Genomic DNA, 18,283 nt, shown 5'->3' on the forward strand with positions numbered 1-18,283 from the left:
CCTGTCCTTTCTAAAAAGGTGATATCCTTCTATGTTCACATTCCAGACTTGCCTTTCATCCCACCAAGTTTCTGTGATTCCCACCAGATCATACCCTCCTATTCCCAGGAGAGCTTCAAGCTCTTCCTGCTTATTACCCATGCTCCTAGCATTGGTGTACATGAACCTCAACTCTTTCCCACCACTTCCCTTCCTTGGAGTTCCCAGCCTCCTCCTTCCTCCCATCCTCCCTGATGCCTGGCCCCTCTCTGCAGGAGTCCTGTCAGTCCCTGCAGTATCTCTAAAACCCTGCTTCCAGAGCATGACACGTTACTGGGCGGCCTGAACCCCCCCCCCCCCCCGGCTCAGTTTAAAGTCTTTCAGACGAAGCTCGCTAGATTATTTCCAAAGGACCTTTTCCCCATCCTCGTGAGGTGTAACCCATCCCTTGCCAGAAGTCCATTGGCAAGACGACGAGTGCCGTGGTCGAGGAACCCAAAGCGTTCCTTCTGGCACCACACCCTAAGCCAGTCGTTCACCTCGGAGGCCCTCCTGTCCCTTCCTGGCCCAAATGCCCGGACAGGTAAGATTGACGAGAAGGCCACTTGGGCCTTCAGCTCCCTGAGTTTCTTCCCCAAGGCCTCAGAGTCCCTGGTGGTCCCAACCACACCCTGCCTGGCCACATCGTTTGTGCCCACATGGATCACCAGGAGCGGCTGGTGACCCCCGGAGCAAACAAGACGCTCCACCCTGTCCTTCACATGCCGGATGCATGTGCCCGGCAGGCAGCAAACCTCCCTTGTCTCCAGCTTGGGGCGGCACACTGCCACCTCAGTGCCCCTCAGCAGGGAGTCCCCAACAACAATCACCGGCCGCGGTGCTGGTGGGCAGCCGTGCCTTGGCCCTCGCCTCTCCTGCAGTGGCCCCCTTGCCGCCTGACATCCCAGGCTGGGGGTCCTGCTGGTCCCCCAAGGCCTCATCAGCCCCAGCCTCCCCAAGTGGAGAGAGCCTGTTTCCCAGCTCCAGATTGGTGTCAGGAGAAGGAGGAGGCTGTGCTGGCCTCCTCCTCCTGTGGGTGACATACCTCCATGTCTCCTGAGCTGCTCCTCCCATGGTCTCTCCCTCAACCCTCTGTCCAGAGGGGGGCTGCTCCAGGGGGACCTGGAGAGCTCTATCGGCCCTCAGGCACCTCACCTCCTCTTCTAGCAAGGTCACCAACTTGCACCGAGGGCAAGTGTATCCCTGCCTCTCCTGGGGGAGAAGGGCGAACATGTCGCAGCTGTCGCAGCGGACAGCAACACCCGTGACTCCCGCCAAGGCCATCTCCTGGTCTGCTATCGGTATCCCTTCTGAGAGTTTACCTTGGTCCCCTGCCTTGTTTGTCCTGCAGTTCCTCTCACTTGCCCAGTTCTCCCAGACAAAAACCCACTCGCACACACACACAAGGATAAATTAAACTTAAATTTAAATTGGAAGAAAAAGCAAAGCACAGCACAGCACAAACAAACCTCTGTGTCTCAGGGAAGGGAGTCTCCGGACAGCCCGGGCCGCAGCCAAGGGCCGCAGCCAAGGGACGATGCGCTTCCTCTCCGCTGCTCCTGGCCCTCTGCTCCCCTGCCCAGCTCTTACCTTGCCTTCGCCAGTCCCCTGGCCACTCAGCACTCTCTCCCAGCCTGTGCCTCTGCTGCTCTGCCAAGAGGCCAGAGCCAAAAGGGCTTGCAGTGGCTGAGCGCGGCCTGAGTGGTTAGGCTTAAGGGTATATGGCCCAAGACTGTACAGACTACAAGGCTGGATTAAACTTTCCTTCTGTGCTGTTTAGCATTTTAATCCAAGCTTAGCTTCAGTTCTTGAACAGTTCTTTCCAGGTAAATGTGATCTTATCCTAGTTTCAGTAAAAACAGTCTGTTGCTGCATGGATTGCTTGCATGTTGTTCTAATGTCAGAGGGAGGCAACTACAGCAGTATGAATACAGTTCATTTATTCTGATCATTTAGAGAGACCATCAGTGTGCTTTCTACATTTTAATGATTTACATTATTAATTTCAGTTATTCATAAGTAACTAGCTTTAATTGCTTGATGTACTACTTGTCCAGAGTTGGTAGTTTGGTGACCTGTCTCTGCTGAAGACCCAGCCCATAATTGTTTGTGCCTAATGCCTTCTAACATGGAGGGATTTAGTTACACCTTATGTTGTCCTTGATCCTACGCCTGACAGCTGTCTGCTACAGAATTTCTGTGCCAGTGTCTTGCTGGCTGAGACCTCAGGAGACTGAGACCTTAAAACTAGCCAGGAAGGTGATGCACGCATTCTGAGGCTCCCTGGCCTCATGAAAAGCATCTTGGTTTCAGTAAAGCAAGTGTGCATCACCAGTGCAATGTGACAGTCGTCAGTGACTTCCCGTATGAGCTCTGACTTGCCCATCCAGGCTGTGGCTCCTATTGTAACTGATGTGCATCGCCTAGAAGAAGAATCACTGACACAGCTGAAAGAGGCAGTCTTGGGCCTTCACAGGATTCTTTTCCCACAAGACAAGTGGGATATCAAGTCCCAGATACAAGGCTATCAGGCAAGTGTAAGAGAAAGCTCCTGTTCTCTAGCAAGGGTTACACAACATTGGCTATTTATCTTGAATGCTTTTGGGAAGAGAAGCCTCTGCGATCTTTCAAACCAACAGAAAGTTGGCCTGTACTGGGAAAAGATTGTCGGTCTGTGTCAGACTATAACTAAGATCCAAGTTACATGTGAAGAGCATGCCGTGCGTTGGCAATATTATCTTCAGTGTGGCTGTTTAAGCCCCATTGCAAACATTATTGCCACCTTGTTGCTCAGGTGCTCTGGGTCAGGGATGGGGAATGTGTGGCCCACAGATGGTAGAATGGAACTCCAGTGATTCCTCATCATTGGCTATGGCAGTTAGGGCTGAGGGGAATTGCAGCCCAACACCATCTGCCAGGCCACATGTCCCCAACTCAGCTGTGAGTGAACCTTTGGCTCTCTTGTAAGAGAAGTCAGCTGCAATTCCTGCTGCCAGCTCCATCTCCAGTCTTGACCTCAGAGGGAACAGCCCTTGGGAGTTTTGCTTGCCTTGTCTTCCACTGAACAGGAGATTCAATGGTTTCTGCCTGGTGCTGGTGCCAGTGCCAGCAGCAATGCTAATAGCAAAGACTGTTCAAACCATCATTAGCAGCCTATGGCTATGTTCTTCAGCATGGGAGTGAATGGTTAAGATCCAACTCAGAGCTGTAGCAGTTTTCCACAGACTGGCAGAGGAAGGAAAAATACAGAGGTGAATTTATTTATTTATTAAAACATTTTTATGCCGCCCCATTCGCCGAAGCCTCGGGGTGGCTTACAACACTAAGTTAAAATAATTACAATATAAATGAATTCAGTGTTATTGTGAGAGAGAAGGTTATGGTTGAGTCCAACTCAGAATGGGTATGGGTGTGGGGGGAAGCTCCCCTGCTTTCTGAAACCTTGGATATCACCTGTCACTACCATGACCTGGCGCTAATTCAATCTTGCTTTTAATTCACTGGCATCATCCTGTATTTGGAAAAAGATTTCTGTCAACTGCCATTCTGCTGCACTTCATTGATTAGAAAATATAGCCTGGCAGTGTAACATCTCATAAAACTGAAGCAATTGTGAGACAGCAATCTGCTTGCTTATGCCTGCTCATCTTTGCAAAGGCCTATCGTTTTAGCCCATTATTTTACCTAAGTGAACTGCAACTGTTTCGGCACATACCAAATTGGCCCAAATGTCTTCACTGCACAGGAAATGGGCCACACAATTTTCCTGCTTGAGAATGGCAAAGGTATTGCCATGTGTTTCTCAGCACTTCAACGGAGGGCGTTTGATGGATAACAGCCTGTCATTCCAAGTGACAGAAACAGAAAATGGGCTAGTTCATGATGCCTGCAACCTCATTAACCCTGAAGGCCATCTCTGCTTTACCTGACTGATAGATTTGTCACTGTCCTCTGTGTTCAGAGGGATAGTGTGTCAGAGCCTGGAGGAAACATGGTGCTGGCAGCATCTCACTATCCAGCGATGTCCCCTGCCAGTCAGACACCAGCTTGATGATGTAGAGTGTATGTTCTCCATGCCAAAGTTCTTCTGTTCAGTCCCCAGCATCTTTTCTAGCATGCAATGGGAAATGGCTCCTGTCTGACATCCTGGAGAACCTTTGCTGGTCTATGTAAACCAATGTTCCCCCAACATGGTGCCCTCCAGTGTGTTCGAATGCAACCTCCTCCTCATGTTCATATTGGCACTAGGTTGGAAAGGCTAGTAGAGGTGATACTGAACCAGATGGAATAAAGGTCTGGCTCAGTGCAAGGTAGCTTCTTTTCAGCTAGCTGAATGTCTACGTTTCGTGCACTGCAGTTTTGCTAATCAAAAAACCAATGTTTTGAATTGGAAACATGAGCTGTCTGTTGACTACTGTCAAGCATTTCATGGCGATAAGAAAAAATACTTGAGTTCTAAAGTACTGATGCTTTTCCTACTAGCTACTGCTTTGTCTGCATACATCTTTAAATAAATATATAGTTGTTATTCAGAACGTTATTTTAGAACATTCTTTCACTGTTATTACAAAACTGCAATGCTTTGTTTTATTGGTAGACAGAGGTTGCAGTTCTGTGGCTGCTGGAAGCTGCTGAGATTTTTTGACAGGTTGGATATGTAAGGGTACAATCCTATGGATATTCAGACAGAAAAAAGCTGTACAACATTCAGCATGTGCCCCAAGTTTTTTTTTAATGCAGTTTTCTGAATGTTTTGGAAGTTGCCCAAGTTATTTTAGGCAGTGAGCTTGTACAGTTCATATTTTTCACTTGAATAGATCATAGTTGCTACCAAACCCTAACCAGAGATATGCAAATAGGTCCTAAGGGGCACTTTGCCACTCTGTAATGTTTTGGGATGGAGCATGTCAAGCCCTAAACACTAGTTGAGTGATGGATGCATGCACAAATGATTTTAAATGTCTAAAAATGAGACTGTTCCAGAAATAGTTTGAAGTAAGCAGTACAAAATATTAAGCGTTAGATTCTTAACCATGCAAATTCTGACTCCTTAAAGAGCAGTCTATTTTTAATTTGCTGTAATTAATATGAATATATTGCTTTGAGGTAAAGTTGCGGGAGTTAGCTATGGTACCTCAAAGCAAATACTTCATTTTCAACTCTAAAAAAATTGCAATAGCATTCTCTCTGTAAAGTACTTCTTTTACTTAAAAAACAAAAAACAAACCCCCTAACTTTGAAGTTAAACCAAACATTTTACTCAATATAGAAGAGTTGTTTTAAAAATATGTTTCTGTGTTCAATGGCATCTAAAGTTGTCTAGGAAGGGGTGGGCAGAAGCTAGATGTGCTGACCTTTTGGATTTCATGTCTCAGCATTCCTGACCATTGGCCAGCATGGCTGGAACTTACGGGAGTTGAGGTTCAAAACATCTGGAGGTCAGCCTTTGACTCTCTCTTGAACTCGGGCTTTATGAACACTTGAATTGTTTGTCATTGGTCACACTAGCAGTCCGTCATATTTTCCTCCATTTTCACTAAGTCTTTTGTGCATTCTCTGTTTTCTTCCAGAGGTAAAGGTGAGCCAGTAACAGAGTTGAGTTGGCCCTCTTGCCGCCAGCTGCTCTACCAGTCCATAGCCACCATTTTGGCTCACGCAGGGTTTGAGAGTGCCAATGAGAGTGTTTTAGAGACTCTTACAGACATTGCTCATGAGTACTGCCTGAAGTTCACCAAGCTTCTACGTTCTGCTGTGGATCGAGAAGCCCGGCTTGGGCAGACCCCTTTCCCAGACACCATGGAACAGGTTTTCCATGAAGTTGGCATTGGCAGCGTGCTGTCTCTGCAGAAGTTCTGGCAACACCGGATTAAAGATTATCATAGCTATATGTTACAGGTAAGAGGAGTTGGAAGTGGTGTGTCAAAGCAAGGCAAGTGTGCTAATTCCCATAGTTTTTTTTTTTTATATTTATATCCTGCCTTTTTCCTACAAAGGGCTCAAGGCAGCTTACATTATCTCTCCTCCTCCATCTTATCCCCACAACAACAACCCTGTGAGGTAGGTTGGGCTGAGAGACTGTGACTGGCTCAAAGTCACCCAGTTGGCTCCATGGCCGAGCGGGGACTCGAACCCAGATCCTCTGAGTCCCAGTCCCATGCTCTTAACCACTACACCACACTGGCTCTCCTTGGTATAGGGAAACTTAATAAGCATCTCTACCTATAGTGAATGTCTGGGGTTTTTAATGCAGTTGTTCTATTGCATCTTGGCATTTTGAATTGTTTTAAAATTGTTTTAAGTCCTTGTATACTTTAACCCTAGCTGTAAGTCACAACAAGTCTTGTTTAGGGGAAGTTGTGTAATATATTTAGTAAAAGTACTATTAGTAATGACTGCTAATTGCTTAGGTGGACTTGTGGTTGGGTACTTTACACATTTGTGAGAATTGGGGGGGGGTTGGCAAAATGCCAAATTGTCAGGGGCTCTCCTTTGTTTTCTGTCAAATGGTGTCTTCCTTACCAATTGCCATGTACCTTCTTGTTGAATTTTCTCATGTAGAGTTACTTTCTAAGACTGCTGACAGAGATGATGGATTTCTTCCATCTCAGTAGTTCGTCGAAAATCAACTGCTCCCTAAGTAGCCTCAGGGCTGTGGAAGCCATTCCATATTGTGCCTTCCCCTACCAATCCTTTCCCCCTGAAAGAACTTGAATGTTGCATGAGAAAAGTCATCTGTGTGGCTGATTCTCACACTAGTGTTAGTGACCTCATGCATATAACCATAGAATGCTTATTATTGCAATTGTATGGAAAATAACTATCCTGCAAAAGTTCCCACACTGCTAAGATAACTGAAAGACCAATCCTAGGACACTTGACTTGGACCCAAGACATGATTCCTGATCTGAGATTCTAAGGTGTTATATCAGTGTTATTGATAATGAAAACTCTTGCCAGCAACCATGGAAAAAAATCTAGGTGCATAATTTTTTTTTATATGAGTATTGGCAACTTGATCTTATCCTTCACTCTGTTCCTGCTGTTGGATATTCCAATGTTCCCAATTGCATGCTCTTTCATAGTGCCCATTTATTTCAATGGAATTAGCAGAAGAAAAGTTCCTAGGGGAAATTGCCTTTGGACCTGTAGTCTATATTTTAGGGGTGGGTAAACTGTGACCCTTCCAATGTTTTGTTGTAGTTTTCTTGGCCTCCTTTCAGGGCAGAAGCACTTCCATGCAGTGAAACAGTAAAAACACAATAAAAACAGCAATAAAATTTCAGCAACAAAACCATCAATAAAAGAGAAACAAATCCTGTCACAACAGCAGCTATATTAGGAGAGGTTCAAAGAGAAGTCATATATTAAGGCCTCTTGAAAGTCTGCAGTAATAGAGCAGGGCAAACCCTAAATAACATAGCATTCTAGAGGTGTGGTGCCATTGCAAGAAAGGCCTTGTCCCAGAGCCTATGGGAATGGGGCAGTAGATAATTATTAAATTAAAAATAAAATCCCTTATCATTGACAAGGACTGATGGGACCTGCAGGCTAAAATATAGGGGGTTTGGTGTAGGAACAAGTGATCTGAGCTTGCTTTATCTTGTTGAGAAAACATTTATTTTAATAAGTAACTGAACTATTTTACAGCTAGCAGAAAGTTAAGCCTCTAGGGAGGAATAGCTTGGTAAAATCCCTCTGGCAGGGATCCTGCACATTGAAAAATATTGCAAGATCCAGTCAAGTCAACTACAGAGGGAGATGGAAGATGAGCCATGTATGGGGAAAGATGATATTTATTTATTTCATTTTTTATACCATCCAATAGCCAAATTTCTCTGGGTAGTTAACAAAAGTTAAAGAGTAAAGAGATAGGCAAACACACATTAATTTAAAAGAATGGCACAGAAGGAAAAAATAATAGGGAAGGAAGAAGAATAAGAATTTAATCTAGCCCTTCCTCTCCTCTCCTCTCATTTCCCTCAGTACAGCCTGCTGGAAGTGCTCCATTCCATGTTGGGGCAGCAAGGCTACTGTTTTCATTCCATGCTGACAATATATTATTACTTGATCATCTTTGTTTTCAGTGCAAGGGCCTCTGTGAATTGGGAACCAGGCTCCCAAAGAACACCCTGACTTTGCATCCAGTGGGTGCTTCTGTACAGTCCATTAAAGCTTCTGTGTAGCCTGGAGTGCCTGATCCTGCCTAATCTGAAAAGGCCCTCCTTCTGGTAGCCACTCGCCTCACTTCCTTTGGAAGGGGCTCCCGGAGAAGGACCTGTGAAGATGACCTCAGGGTCTGGAGAGGTGCATATGGAAGGAGGCAATCCTTCAGTTATCTTCTCCATCCAGTACCACTAGGATTCCATTTTCCATCATAGGTGGCTCACCTTGGTGAGGATGCTTCAGGCTTGAATACAGTGGATGCATCTCACACTTCAGTCACTCCTTTTTTTTTCTCTGCCAACTGTACTACCGGCAGGTCAGTAAGCAACTCTCTGAAGAGTATGAAAAGCTTGTCAACCCTGAAAAGGCAGCAGAAGACACAAAACCTTTGAAAATCAAGGATGAACCAGTCAGTGACATCACTTTTCCCATGAGTGAGGAGCTGGAAGGTGATTTAGCATCAGGGGACCAGTCTTTGCCTGTGGGAGTCCTTGGAGCTCAGAGCGAGCGTTTTTCAGCCAACCTGGAAGCAGAAACATCTCCACAGACTTCAGGTACATGCTTGTTTCTTTGTTTCTTTATTTATTAGATTTATATCTCACCTTTCATTTCAAGTCACTCAAGGTGGCTTACATGATTCTCCTGTGGGAAAGCACTCAATGTCCCTAGGTGATTGGTTCCATTGTCATACTCCTTGACGAGTCAGAAAATTTTTCCTGTTATCTAGTCAGAATCTGGCTTCCTGTAACTTGAGCCCATTATTCCATGTCCTGCACTCTGGAATGATCAAAAAGAGATCCTGTTCTTCCTCTTTGTGACAGCTTTCAAGTATTTGTAGAGTGCTATCATATCTCCCCTCACTGCCTCTTTTCGGGGCTAAACATGCCCAGTTCTTTCAATCTCTCCTTTGTTTCCAACCCCTGGATCAGGCTTGTTGCCCTCCTCTGAACCCTTTCCAGCTTCACTGCATCTTTTTTAAAGTGTGGTGCCCAGAACTGGATGTAGTATTCCAGATAAGGCCTAACCAGTGCTGAGTAAAGGGAGCTAGTTCTTCACAGGATTTGGAAGTGATGCTTCTGTTAATGCAATCTCACCACCACCTTTGTAGCCAGGCATTCACTTGGAGAATTTTTCTTTCCTCGTCTATTCTCTTCCCTTCTCCATAAAGTAAGCTCACTTATTGCAGAGTAACAGTACATTATAATAACTGCAACTTGGCCATTAGCTGTATCTGTAAACAATTTGAAATTTTTGTTAAATATGGCCCTCAGTCCTGCAGTGTTGTGTAAAAAACCAGAACAAAAAAGTCCCTGTGACGAAAGGTCATGTTTAGTCTGAGGAGGTCTGAGGGGAATGTGACAGCACTTCTCAAACACCTGAAGGAAGTTCCTTGTTGGAACTGTATTATTGGCTGCATTATAAGAACTTACATGTTTGGCCATCTAAAACAGAATTCACAGGTGAAATGGATACGTTCCACTTTTAAATGCCCCCCTTTCCAGGAGGAGACATAATAGTGAGTGTAAGTAAAGAGTTTTTGGTGTGAGAATTTCCATCACTTCATCAAAGCTTTCATTCAAACTTACCACTCTTGGATCGTTTAGTTTTCAGACTTACCATTTTCACAATCTTCATATCCTGGAGAAAGGTTCTTAAAAATTATTTTTAAAAAGTACTCTTGCTCCCAAAAGGAGGTTATTACGTTCCTGCCACCCATTTGCTGAACTCATTGTTCCCTGCAGTAATCTGATTCACTTAGAAGCACAGTTTTTATTATAACTATTATTATCATTAGAATTATTAAAAATATTTTAGGTCTCTTCTGTTAGCCTTAACCCTAGCTGTCTCTAGATTGAATGGAGTTTATATCACAGGGTCTGTTTAACTTTTTAAAGAATAAAAAGTCTGGGCTTCTGAAAACACAAACCTGTTTTAATGTTCTGCCAAGATCCATTGCGTTTTTACAATGTTTCTGAAATGCAAAATACTATTGTTCTGGGGAAGAGGATGCAGTGAGCTATTTCTAGGTATTTCGGGGATGTGAGTGATTCATCTGAAAACTTCAGTATGAGTGTTTCTTCGTCGTGGCCTCTGTGCATCACACATATGGGTGCTGCGCCTGCGCAGTGCCTTTGGCCGGAAGATTGCAAGCTAACAGTTTTTAGTAGGAAAGCTCCGCTCCCCCTCCCCATGTTTTCCTGCTTACAAGTTAGAGGTTAACAAGCTGGTAGTATATTAAATGTCTTGCGACTGCCTGCTTGGACTGGGAACTAAAGTAGATGACATATAATCAGAAGTACAAGAAAGTCCCTGTATGCAGTCTTACAGTCTAAACAGAATGGCACAGAAGGAAAAATAATAGGGAAAGAAGAAGAATTCATTCTAGCCCTTCCTCTCCTCTCATTTCCCTCAGAACAGCCTGGTGGAAGTGCTCCATTCCATGTTGGGGCAGCAAGGCTACTGTTTTCATTCCATGCTGACAATATATTATTACTTGATCATCTTTGTTTTCAGTGCAAGGGCCTCTGTGACTTGGGAACCAGGTTCCCAAAGAGCATCCCCACTTTGCATCCAGGGGGTTCTTCTATGCAGTCCATTAATGCTTCTGTGTAGCCTGGAGTGCCTGACCCTGCCTAATCTTGGAAGCTAAGCAGAGTTGGGACTTGCTGAAATCTGGATGGCTAACCTAATGTTGTGAACTGGCCAGAGAGTGTTGGCTATGGGTGGCATAGAAATATAGATGATGGTGATGATGATGGGTGGGCTTCTTAGACCATAGCATGCCTTTTAAGGGGTTGTCCTTCTGTTTCGTTTTCTGTTTTCAATAATAGCCACCCAGCTGCTAGGTATGTTGCTTCATGATGATGTATTCTTCTTGTTTTTGCCTGTTCACCCTCTTTACGGGATTCATGAAAACACTTAAAATATTCCATATACCGTTAGAAGAAATGCTCAAAATTTATTTGCCAGTCCGCTATTGTATATCATGTTCTGTATGCTTTAACACATTCTTTATTAGCTAGTCCATCAGTTCCACTGCTATCTCTCCCACATTTATGACTGTTTCAAATGTTTCATTACTTGATTAGAAACCTGTCTCTCTTTCTGCCCACCCCCACCCCTCCTGCCACCATACCAGGTGGTGAGGTGAATACTTCCCCTCTCTGGAACTTGGTGCCAGTGAAAATAGAGCCCCAGGAAACTGAGGAGGGCAACGTCCATGGGCACCATGGAGTCCTGGGCAGCGACGTGTTTGAGGAGCCCATGTCAGCAATGAGCGAAGCTGCCATGGCGCAGAGTCCCAATGGCTCTGAAAGCAGTTATGGTTCCAACTCTCCTGATAGCCTGATAGGATCTTCCCCAGTCTTCAACCAGCGCAGCAAGAAGAAGATGAAGAAGATGTGACTTCTGGCCTGTGGGTGGCAGTATGGACTGAGCCAGCAAAGAGCTTGGAGCCAAGAGTCATTGGGAATGCTGTTTTGGATTTTTCGTGCATTGATTTGTCTTCACTGTACTCTATTCTGCCTGTCTCCACTCCCTACTTGACCCAGTGGGTATCATTTGACTGACATAAGAGGAATTTTGGATGACTGATGCTGAGAAAAGGATAGAGGCTGCTCCTAGAAGCCAAGTGTGGCTAAAAATGGATGTTTGGTTTATTCTACTGGGATTCCAAAAAGAATGATATGACTCTGCTGAGTTTCCAGGAAGTTAGGCATTTTATTCTCTGGGAAGGGACGTGAGTCCAATAAGAATCTGTCTTGGAAACTGCAATCTGCAATAAAATGAAAATGGGATTTATGAATCTTTGTTTCTGCTACCCTACATTTATATTTTGAAAGAAATAAGCTCCTGCTGCATTGGTTTTGTTTGTACAAAGGTAACTTTTACTTTTTTTGGTTCAGAAGTTTGTTTTCATTGTACTGAAATCAGATAAATAAAATTCCATTTACACCAATCTATACTCTTTTCTTCATCTTGGAATAGATATGTGTTTTTTTCCTATGCAAGTTTAGGCAGAAAACATCCTACAGCTCCCAAATCTTCCCAGCTTTTTTCTGCCTAATCATGTGTAGTGTTGAGTCCTAACTTGTTCAACACTGAAATCCAGCTTTGAAAGCTAAAACACCAGGAGGGTTGATAAATTATTATTATTATTATTATTATTATTATTATTATTATTATTATTATTATAACATTTCTATGCCGCCCCTTGCCGAAGCCTCGGGGCGGCTTACAACACAATGCTCTCCCTTGATTCGTGGTGCACTCCTAGAATAATTAAAAGTGGAAAAAATGGTGTGCTTCACTCACTCGCTCAATTTCTGGGTTAAACAACCAAGGAATTGTTACTGTGGCTTGGACTGGGTCTAGGAAATCCATGGAACGGCTATTGAATGCTTTCAAGAGTTGCAATAGACCAAGACTCAAAATGTATGCCAAATTTTGTCCTGAACTTGTCCCCATCCACATAGCTAGATTAGAGTAGCCCTTTACTGCATTAAATGTATGTTTTCTTCCAAAGAAGGCTGGGAATTCTTTTAGTCTTTGCACATTGCGCTTTCTTTACAGAAATACTATTCCCAGGGTTCCCTAGGATTGGTTTAACCTGAAGTGTAGATAAAACACCTTCAGTCTGAGTGCATATGCAGTATCCTACCTCACTCACTTTGCAACCATCCAAACCTAAGTACTTCAGGTTTATATTTAAATACAGAGGAAAACTCAGACTCTATTGATTCCACAATGTAGCTGAAGTGTAAGTGCAAGATGCAGTATTGATTCTTTTTTTCAGAGGATTGTTTATGCCGAAACATTGGAAAAGCATCAAGCTAGTATGTGTGTGGTTTTAGAATTGCAGTGAAGTAAAATCACCCTCCCACTTTAAGTGGTGCCTCTGACATTTGTATGCTTCATGTTACTTTTGTGTTTGCACGTAGAGGCTTTTAAATTCCTTGCAACATTCCATTAATTTCCAGTTGACATTTATCATAAGCAATCATGACATTTTCAAGGCTGATTTAGCAAATCACAGGGGGAGAATTCTAGGAACCAAAGCCAGAGTTGGTTAGTTCAACTTATAGGTGGAAAAATGTACCCATTATGAAGTGGGAAGAGTGGCCAACCTTATATATTTCATCCAGATGTAATCCTGTACATCTAAGCTCTTTGTTAGAGCCGTAGCCACAGGCTGTGAAGCATGTGGAATCTGCAGTCTCTTCAGCTATTTACCCTGCTGAGTTACAGAATCTGTTCCCTTAATAGCCATTTTGTAATAAGAGCTCTGCTGAACCAGGACAAAGATTTCCCTGGTTGTCCACAAAGATCTCTCTGGTTTCAGTTTCTCTCAGAGACCAGCCTTATACTTCTGGAACACTCATGTTGTCATAAAAGGAAGACCCTTCTCGAAGTTACTGTTCACCTGAATTGGGAACCATTTTGGCTGGTAGTCAGGCCTACAACTCCCAGCATGCTCCAGTCAGCATAGCTTTTTAGGCTCTTTTCTGCCTAAACTTGCATAGGATTTTGCCCTTACATTAATTCCATAAACTACTTATAGGCTATGTGACTTTTGTCTTTCTTGAATCTGCTACTGAACAGTAGCATTGGAGGTCCTCAGATTCTTTCTCTCTCTACTCATTTTGTTCACATTGTACATAAGTTTAGTCACCTCTTTCAAGTAGTCACCCCATTTTTTGCTATTATTCTAAACTAAAAAGTTCCAGATTTTGTAAGCTGTCATTTGAGGGGAGATTTTATTTATTTATCTTTATATCCCATCTTTCCAGGCAATGGTGCCCAAGCTAACAGCAAACATGACAAACACAACCCAGAATGGTGCTAACCAATATACAATGACATATAGAACAAGCAAGTGTGTGTGTGTGTGTGTGTGTGTGTGTGCGCGCGCGCGCGCGTGTGCGCACCCACAAACATGCATGGGTGTATACAGAGAGATCGATCAGTAAACAGTAAATCAGCTAGGTACAAACAGCAGCTCTCCTGCACCTGAAAGGTCATTCTTGAAAAGTCAAAGACCTGTCGAAATAAAAAGGTCTTTGACTGACAGACAGACTAATTAGATCTTATTCATTAAAATAGGACTGGGCTAGGCCTCACTTTCAGATTTTGTTATTGAACTTGTGTCCTCCAGCTAATGTCAAATATGGCAAACTTGTCACAACATTTTTATTATTTCATATCTGAAATGAGGGCTGTTTGTGACTTTAACCATCTGTAAAGATGTTATTCAAAGAGAACTTTTTCTATTTTAATAGTTATTATTTTATTAGTGCCTCTGAATGAAACCACAGCATAGGTGCATGCACATAAGCACCAGTAAAATCAGTGACCCATAGCTCTTTCTAACTTTGTACTATGTGTAAGTGCTATTAACTGAAAGGAGCTATTTAGGATGCAACCCTATGGCTGCTAGACAGAGCCTTAATGGCTATTGGAGTGCTCAGCGTCCAAGCTCCAACAGAGCTGGAGTCCCTCCTCCAACTGGGTTTGGGACTTCAAACTGAGAGCACCTTCCCAAACCTTCGCAGCTGGGGTGGAAAGAACCACACTGGCTGCAGTTCTGAGGTTCTGGTTACAACTTCACAGATGGAGTTTGTGGGCAGCAGCAGGAGGAGAAATGCACCACCAGCTTACACAGTATCCTAGCAGTGCCTCAGTGCCTCTTCTCCTCCTGCCAAATGGCCAAAATCAACTGTTTGTTTTGGTGGGCAAGAGGAGCGAAGAAATGATCTTTGCCTCTGCTTCTCCCATCCTTCATAGGGTGCATGTAATCCTCTGAGTTTGGAGGGTTATGGGCAACCTCTATAGACTCGGCTGTTAGAAGCCTAAGGCTACAGTTGGAAGCATACTTATTGAGGAATTATTTGCACTGAGCTCAATGAAACTTCTCAGTAAATATGTACAGGATAAAGGTGTCAATCGAGGGGGAAAGCCCGTGCCAGACTCAGGGCTAAGTGGGCGTTATGAGCTGTGATCATGTGTGTGTATGCATGCATGTGTGCTTCTGCATGTTTGTGCACATGCACACATATATAAGTACCCATACATATACATATATTCTTCAGCATTCCTGATGCAGAGTGTTCGTTCCTCACTGCTAGCAGTGGCAAGAAAAGAGCAATTTCTATGACAAGAGAGTATACGTAGTGAAGAATTTGGCAGGGAGTTTGGGGTTCGGGCACCCTAGTGGGGGTATCACAGTTCAGGCTGTCACAGGTTGCATCCCAAGCTGTGGGATGTGCAGCCCGATAATAAAACCTACCTGTATGGTGAAGCGGACATGCAGGCCATCCACTCCCTGAGTCCAGGGTGCAAAGCCTCTTTCAGCTTGAGGAGCAATGCATATTTTGTAGAAGATTTCAGAGGCCTCGTTCCTTTGGAGGACAGAACCAAACAAAAATAGGAGAGCCAAAAGCAGCACCGAGTCCAAAATTACCAACATATTTTAGCGTGAAGTCTTTGATGTCAAAAACTAAGCCTTAGGAGAGGCATTGGGAGAGGCATTTCAACCTGTAGGAATATTAAAATCTGCACAAAACCTGGGAAATTGCCAAACTCTTGGAGACTGGGGGGGAAGAGGTGGGGCTGGGGAATGGAGTGTGGGGAGCCCCAGAAGGCCAGATTTGTCTTCCAGGTGTGCAGTTGTGTATTCCTGTTGCTCTGTTTGCTGCAGGCACACTACCTTCACCTTAGAGCAGGTACATGATTATCTATATATATAGTGGATAGGTGGTAGTTGTGCTACAAAGCTGTATTTATTTACCTAAGGTGTGTTAGGAGTGAAAAAAACACCCTTTGAGAGTGTACAATCAGTGTGTACGATCAGTTTATTACAGTTTATTCAGACATACAGGAAATACATGCGGCATGCAGGCAGTCCACTGAAAGGACTACAAGGTGAGTCTTTGCACAGACTCAACTTTTATAACTTATGGGTTACATCCGATTTGGAGGGAACATCTAGGAGATCAGGTACACAGTATGGTAGAGACACATTAGGGTGAAACAAAAAGGTTGAATCGGATTAAGACAATACAGAAAGTACCTTCAGGACAGGCGAACTATTTACATATCTAATAGTATACCTAGCATTAGTATCTCTAAGGTGTAAATGGGAAGCAAGACTGGTAACTTGGATTCTTGATGAGATCAGGAATCCTCTCTTAAGTTTAAAGCCGTTCTTTCAGTGTCAGGCTTTTAGCAGCCATATTATGGCAAACCTTTTGCTTATTTTGTCCTGACAGGTGCTTACATGCTGTCCTTCAGTTTGCAAAACTAGTTTCATTTTTTTAAAGTGCTCCAGTCCTGTGAAGGAGTACAGAAAAAGAAAGCAATCAAAGATGGTTGCCACCACCCGAAAATCTCCAATATTTCATTCATCCCCCAAGTCCCCAATATTCTCCCCTTCCTCAACCTTTATGGGGGATAAATGGGCCAATAAAGGTGTGTGTGCGTACAGGGATGTGATCTCTGCACAGTTCTAGCACTATCTGATCATGGTTAATGACTCTTGCGCTGCCTTATTCCACAGGGCAATTGTGAGAGGTACAGTGCAAGTAGCTGAGGCTGAAATTTATTTTATCACTGGCAAAAAGAATAATAATTGTGCTAGGCAAATGTGATATCCACTGTGGATAACCTTTCCAATAAAAGGGTAACAGATGTCCCTTGATTGCATTATTATCTGAACATTCATTCATTCATTCATTCATTCATTCATTCATTTCAGTCCTTGGAATCCTCAGGCTCCTGAAGAAGGACCTTGATCTTAGCCCCAGGGGGCCTAAATAATCAAAAATGTGTGGGAAAGTCTACCACAACAATTATCGGGCACTGTGGTGACATTATTCATTATGGCCACACTGTGGTGCTGGCTGCACAGAATTAAACGAACAAGCAACAGGATTCCTTAGTAACAGGATTCTCTCTCTCTCTCTCTCTCTCTCTCCCCCTCTCCCCTTTTTAATTGCCAAAAGAAGAGAATGGAGGTGGGAGGAGTATTTTTCAATGTGGCTTTTAAACTGGAGATTAACACTGGTGTCATTTGTGTTGCTATGGTAACACCCCATAGAATGAGAAACCTGCCATATTATGTGTGTATGTATTTATTATACTTATAGCCCACCTTTCCTGCAAAGAAGCCAAGGCAGTTTATATAATGCGCCTTCTTTCCATTTTATTTTCACAACAACCCTGTGAGGTAGATTAGGCTGGGAATCAGTGACTGGTCCAAAGTCACCCAGCAAGCTCATGGCCAGATGAGGACTAGAACCTGGATCTCCCAAATATTAGACCAACATGCTAACCACTGCTGATGAAGTCTTCTCAATAAGGGCTTGGCTCTGGATTGCTACAATTATCATGGATGAGGAGAAGGGGCAAAAGGTTGGAGGAATAGTCATGTATTCATTTCATAGTTTATGGCCATTTCATGGTTTGGCTATATAGTTATGCCATGTTGAAAAAGTCTTTCTGGCACAATGATGAGTCTTACTTTAACCAAGTGAAACTGTGTCACAGTATTGCTTTGTCCAGTCCTCATCTCAAAAGAAATTTTTAAGAATATCATAAGCTACGATTTTTATTCGCCTGATAATATTCATTCATTCATTCATTCATTCATTCATTCATTCATTCATTGCTTTCCAAAGACTCTCAAGATGATTTACAGAGGTTAAAACAACAAACAGTTAAAAACAACAAAGCAATTAAAAAACCCACAGTGCCACTACTTGATATTAAAATACAATTGTTCAACATGCTATTTAACAATTAAAAAACTGCGCAAATAAAAAAGTTATGGCTGGCACTGGAACCAATAAATTGGGTTCACACAACATAATGAAGGTAGTTACCTGCAATGGGTTGGTGTGTCTTGTGAACCTGGACATTTTCATGGACAATAAGACACCCCGACAATCCACGGGTTGTACAAAATCTTTATTTATTTATTTAAAATATTTATATGCCGTCCTATTCGCCAAAAAGCCTCAGGACGGCTTACAATATAAAATATAACATAAATAACATAAATAAATTCTCGACCCACACTGGCTGCAGTTAAATACATAGAAAAGAC

The 18,283-nt window shown here is 43.3% G+C and overlaps 1 protein-coding gene across 1 annotated transcript in view; it reads left to right on the forward strand.

Annotated features, from left to right (window-relative positions):
• SUPT7L (SPT7 like, STAGA complex subunit gamma) overlaps positions 1-12,139 on the forward strand; it is a 15,010-nt gene extending 2,871 nt beyond the window's left edge. The window contains exons 3-5 of the mRNA XM_044441214.1: positions 5,589-5,913; positions 8,498-8,735; positions 11,321-12,139. Coding sequence (XP_044297149.1) covers positions 5,589-5,913; positions 8,498-8,735; positions 11,321-11,586 — 829 coding nt within the window. The 3' untranslated portion in view covers positions 11,587-12,139. The remainder of the gene's footprint in view (positions 1-5,588; positions 5,914-8,497; positions 8,736-11,320) is intronic.
• The last annotated feature ends 6,144 nt before the right edge of the window (positions 12,140-18,283 follow it).

This window comes from Varanus komodoensis, unplaced genomic scaffold (genome assembly GCF_004798865.1).
Source record: "Varanus komodoensis strain SLA01 unplaced genomic scaffold, ASM479886v1 scaffold1, whole genome shotgun sequence".
NCBI classification, from domain to species: Eukaryota; Metazoa; Chordata; class Lepidosauria; order Squamata; family Varanidae; genus Varanus; species Varanus komodoensis.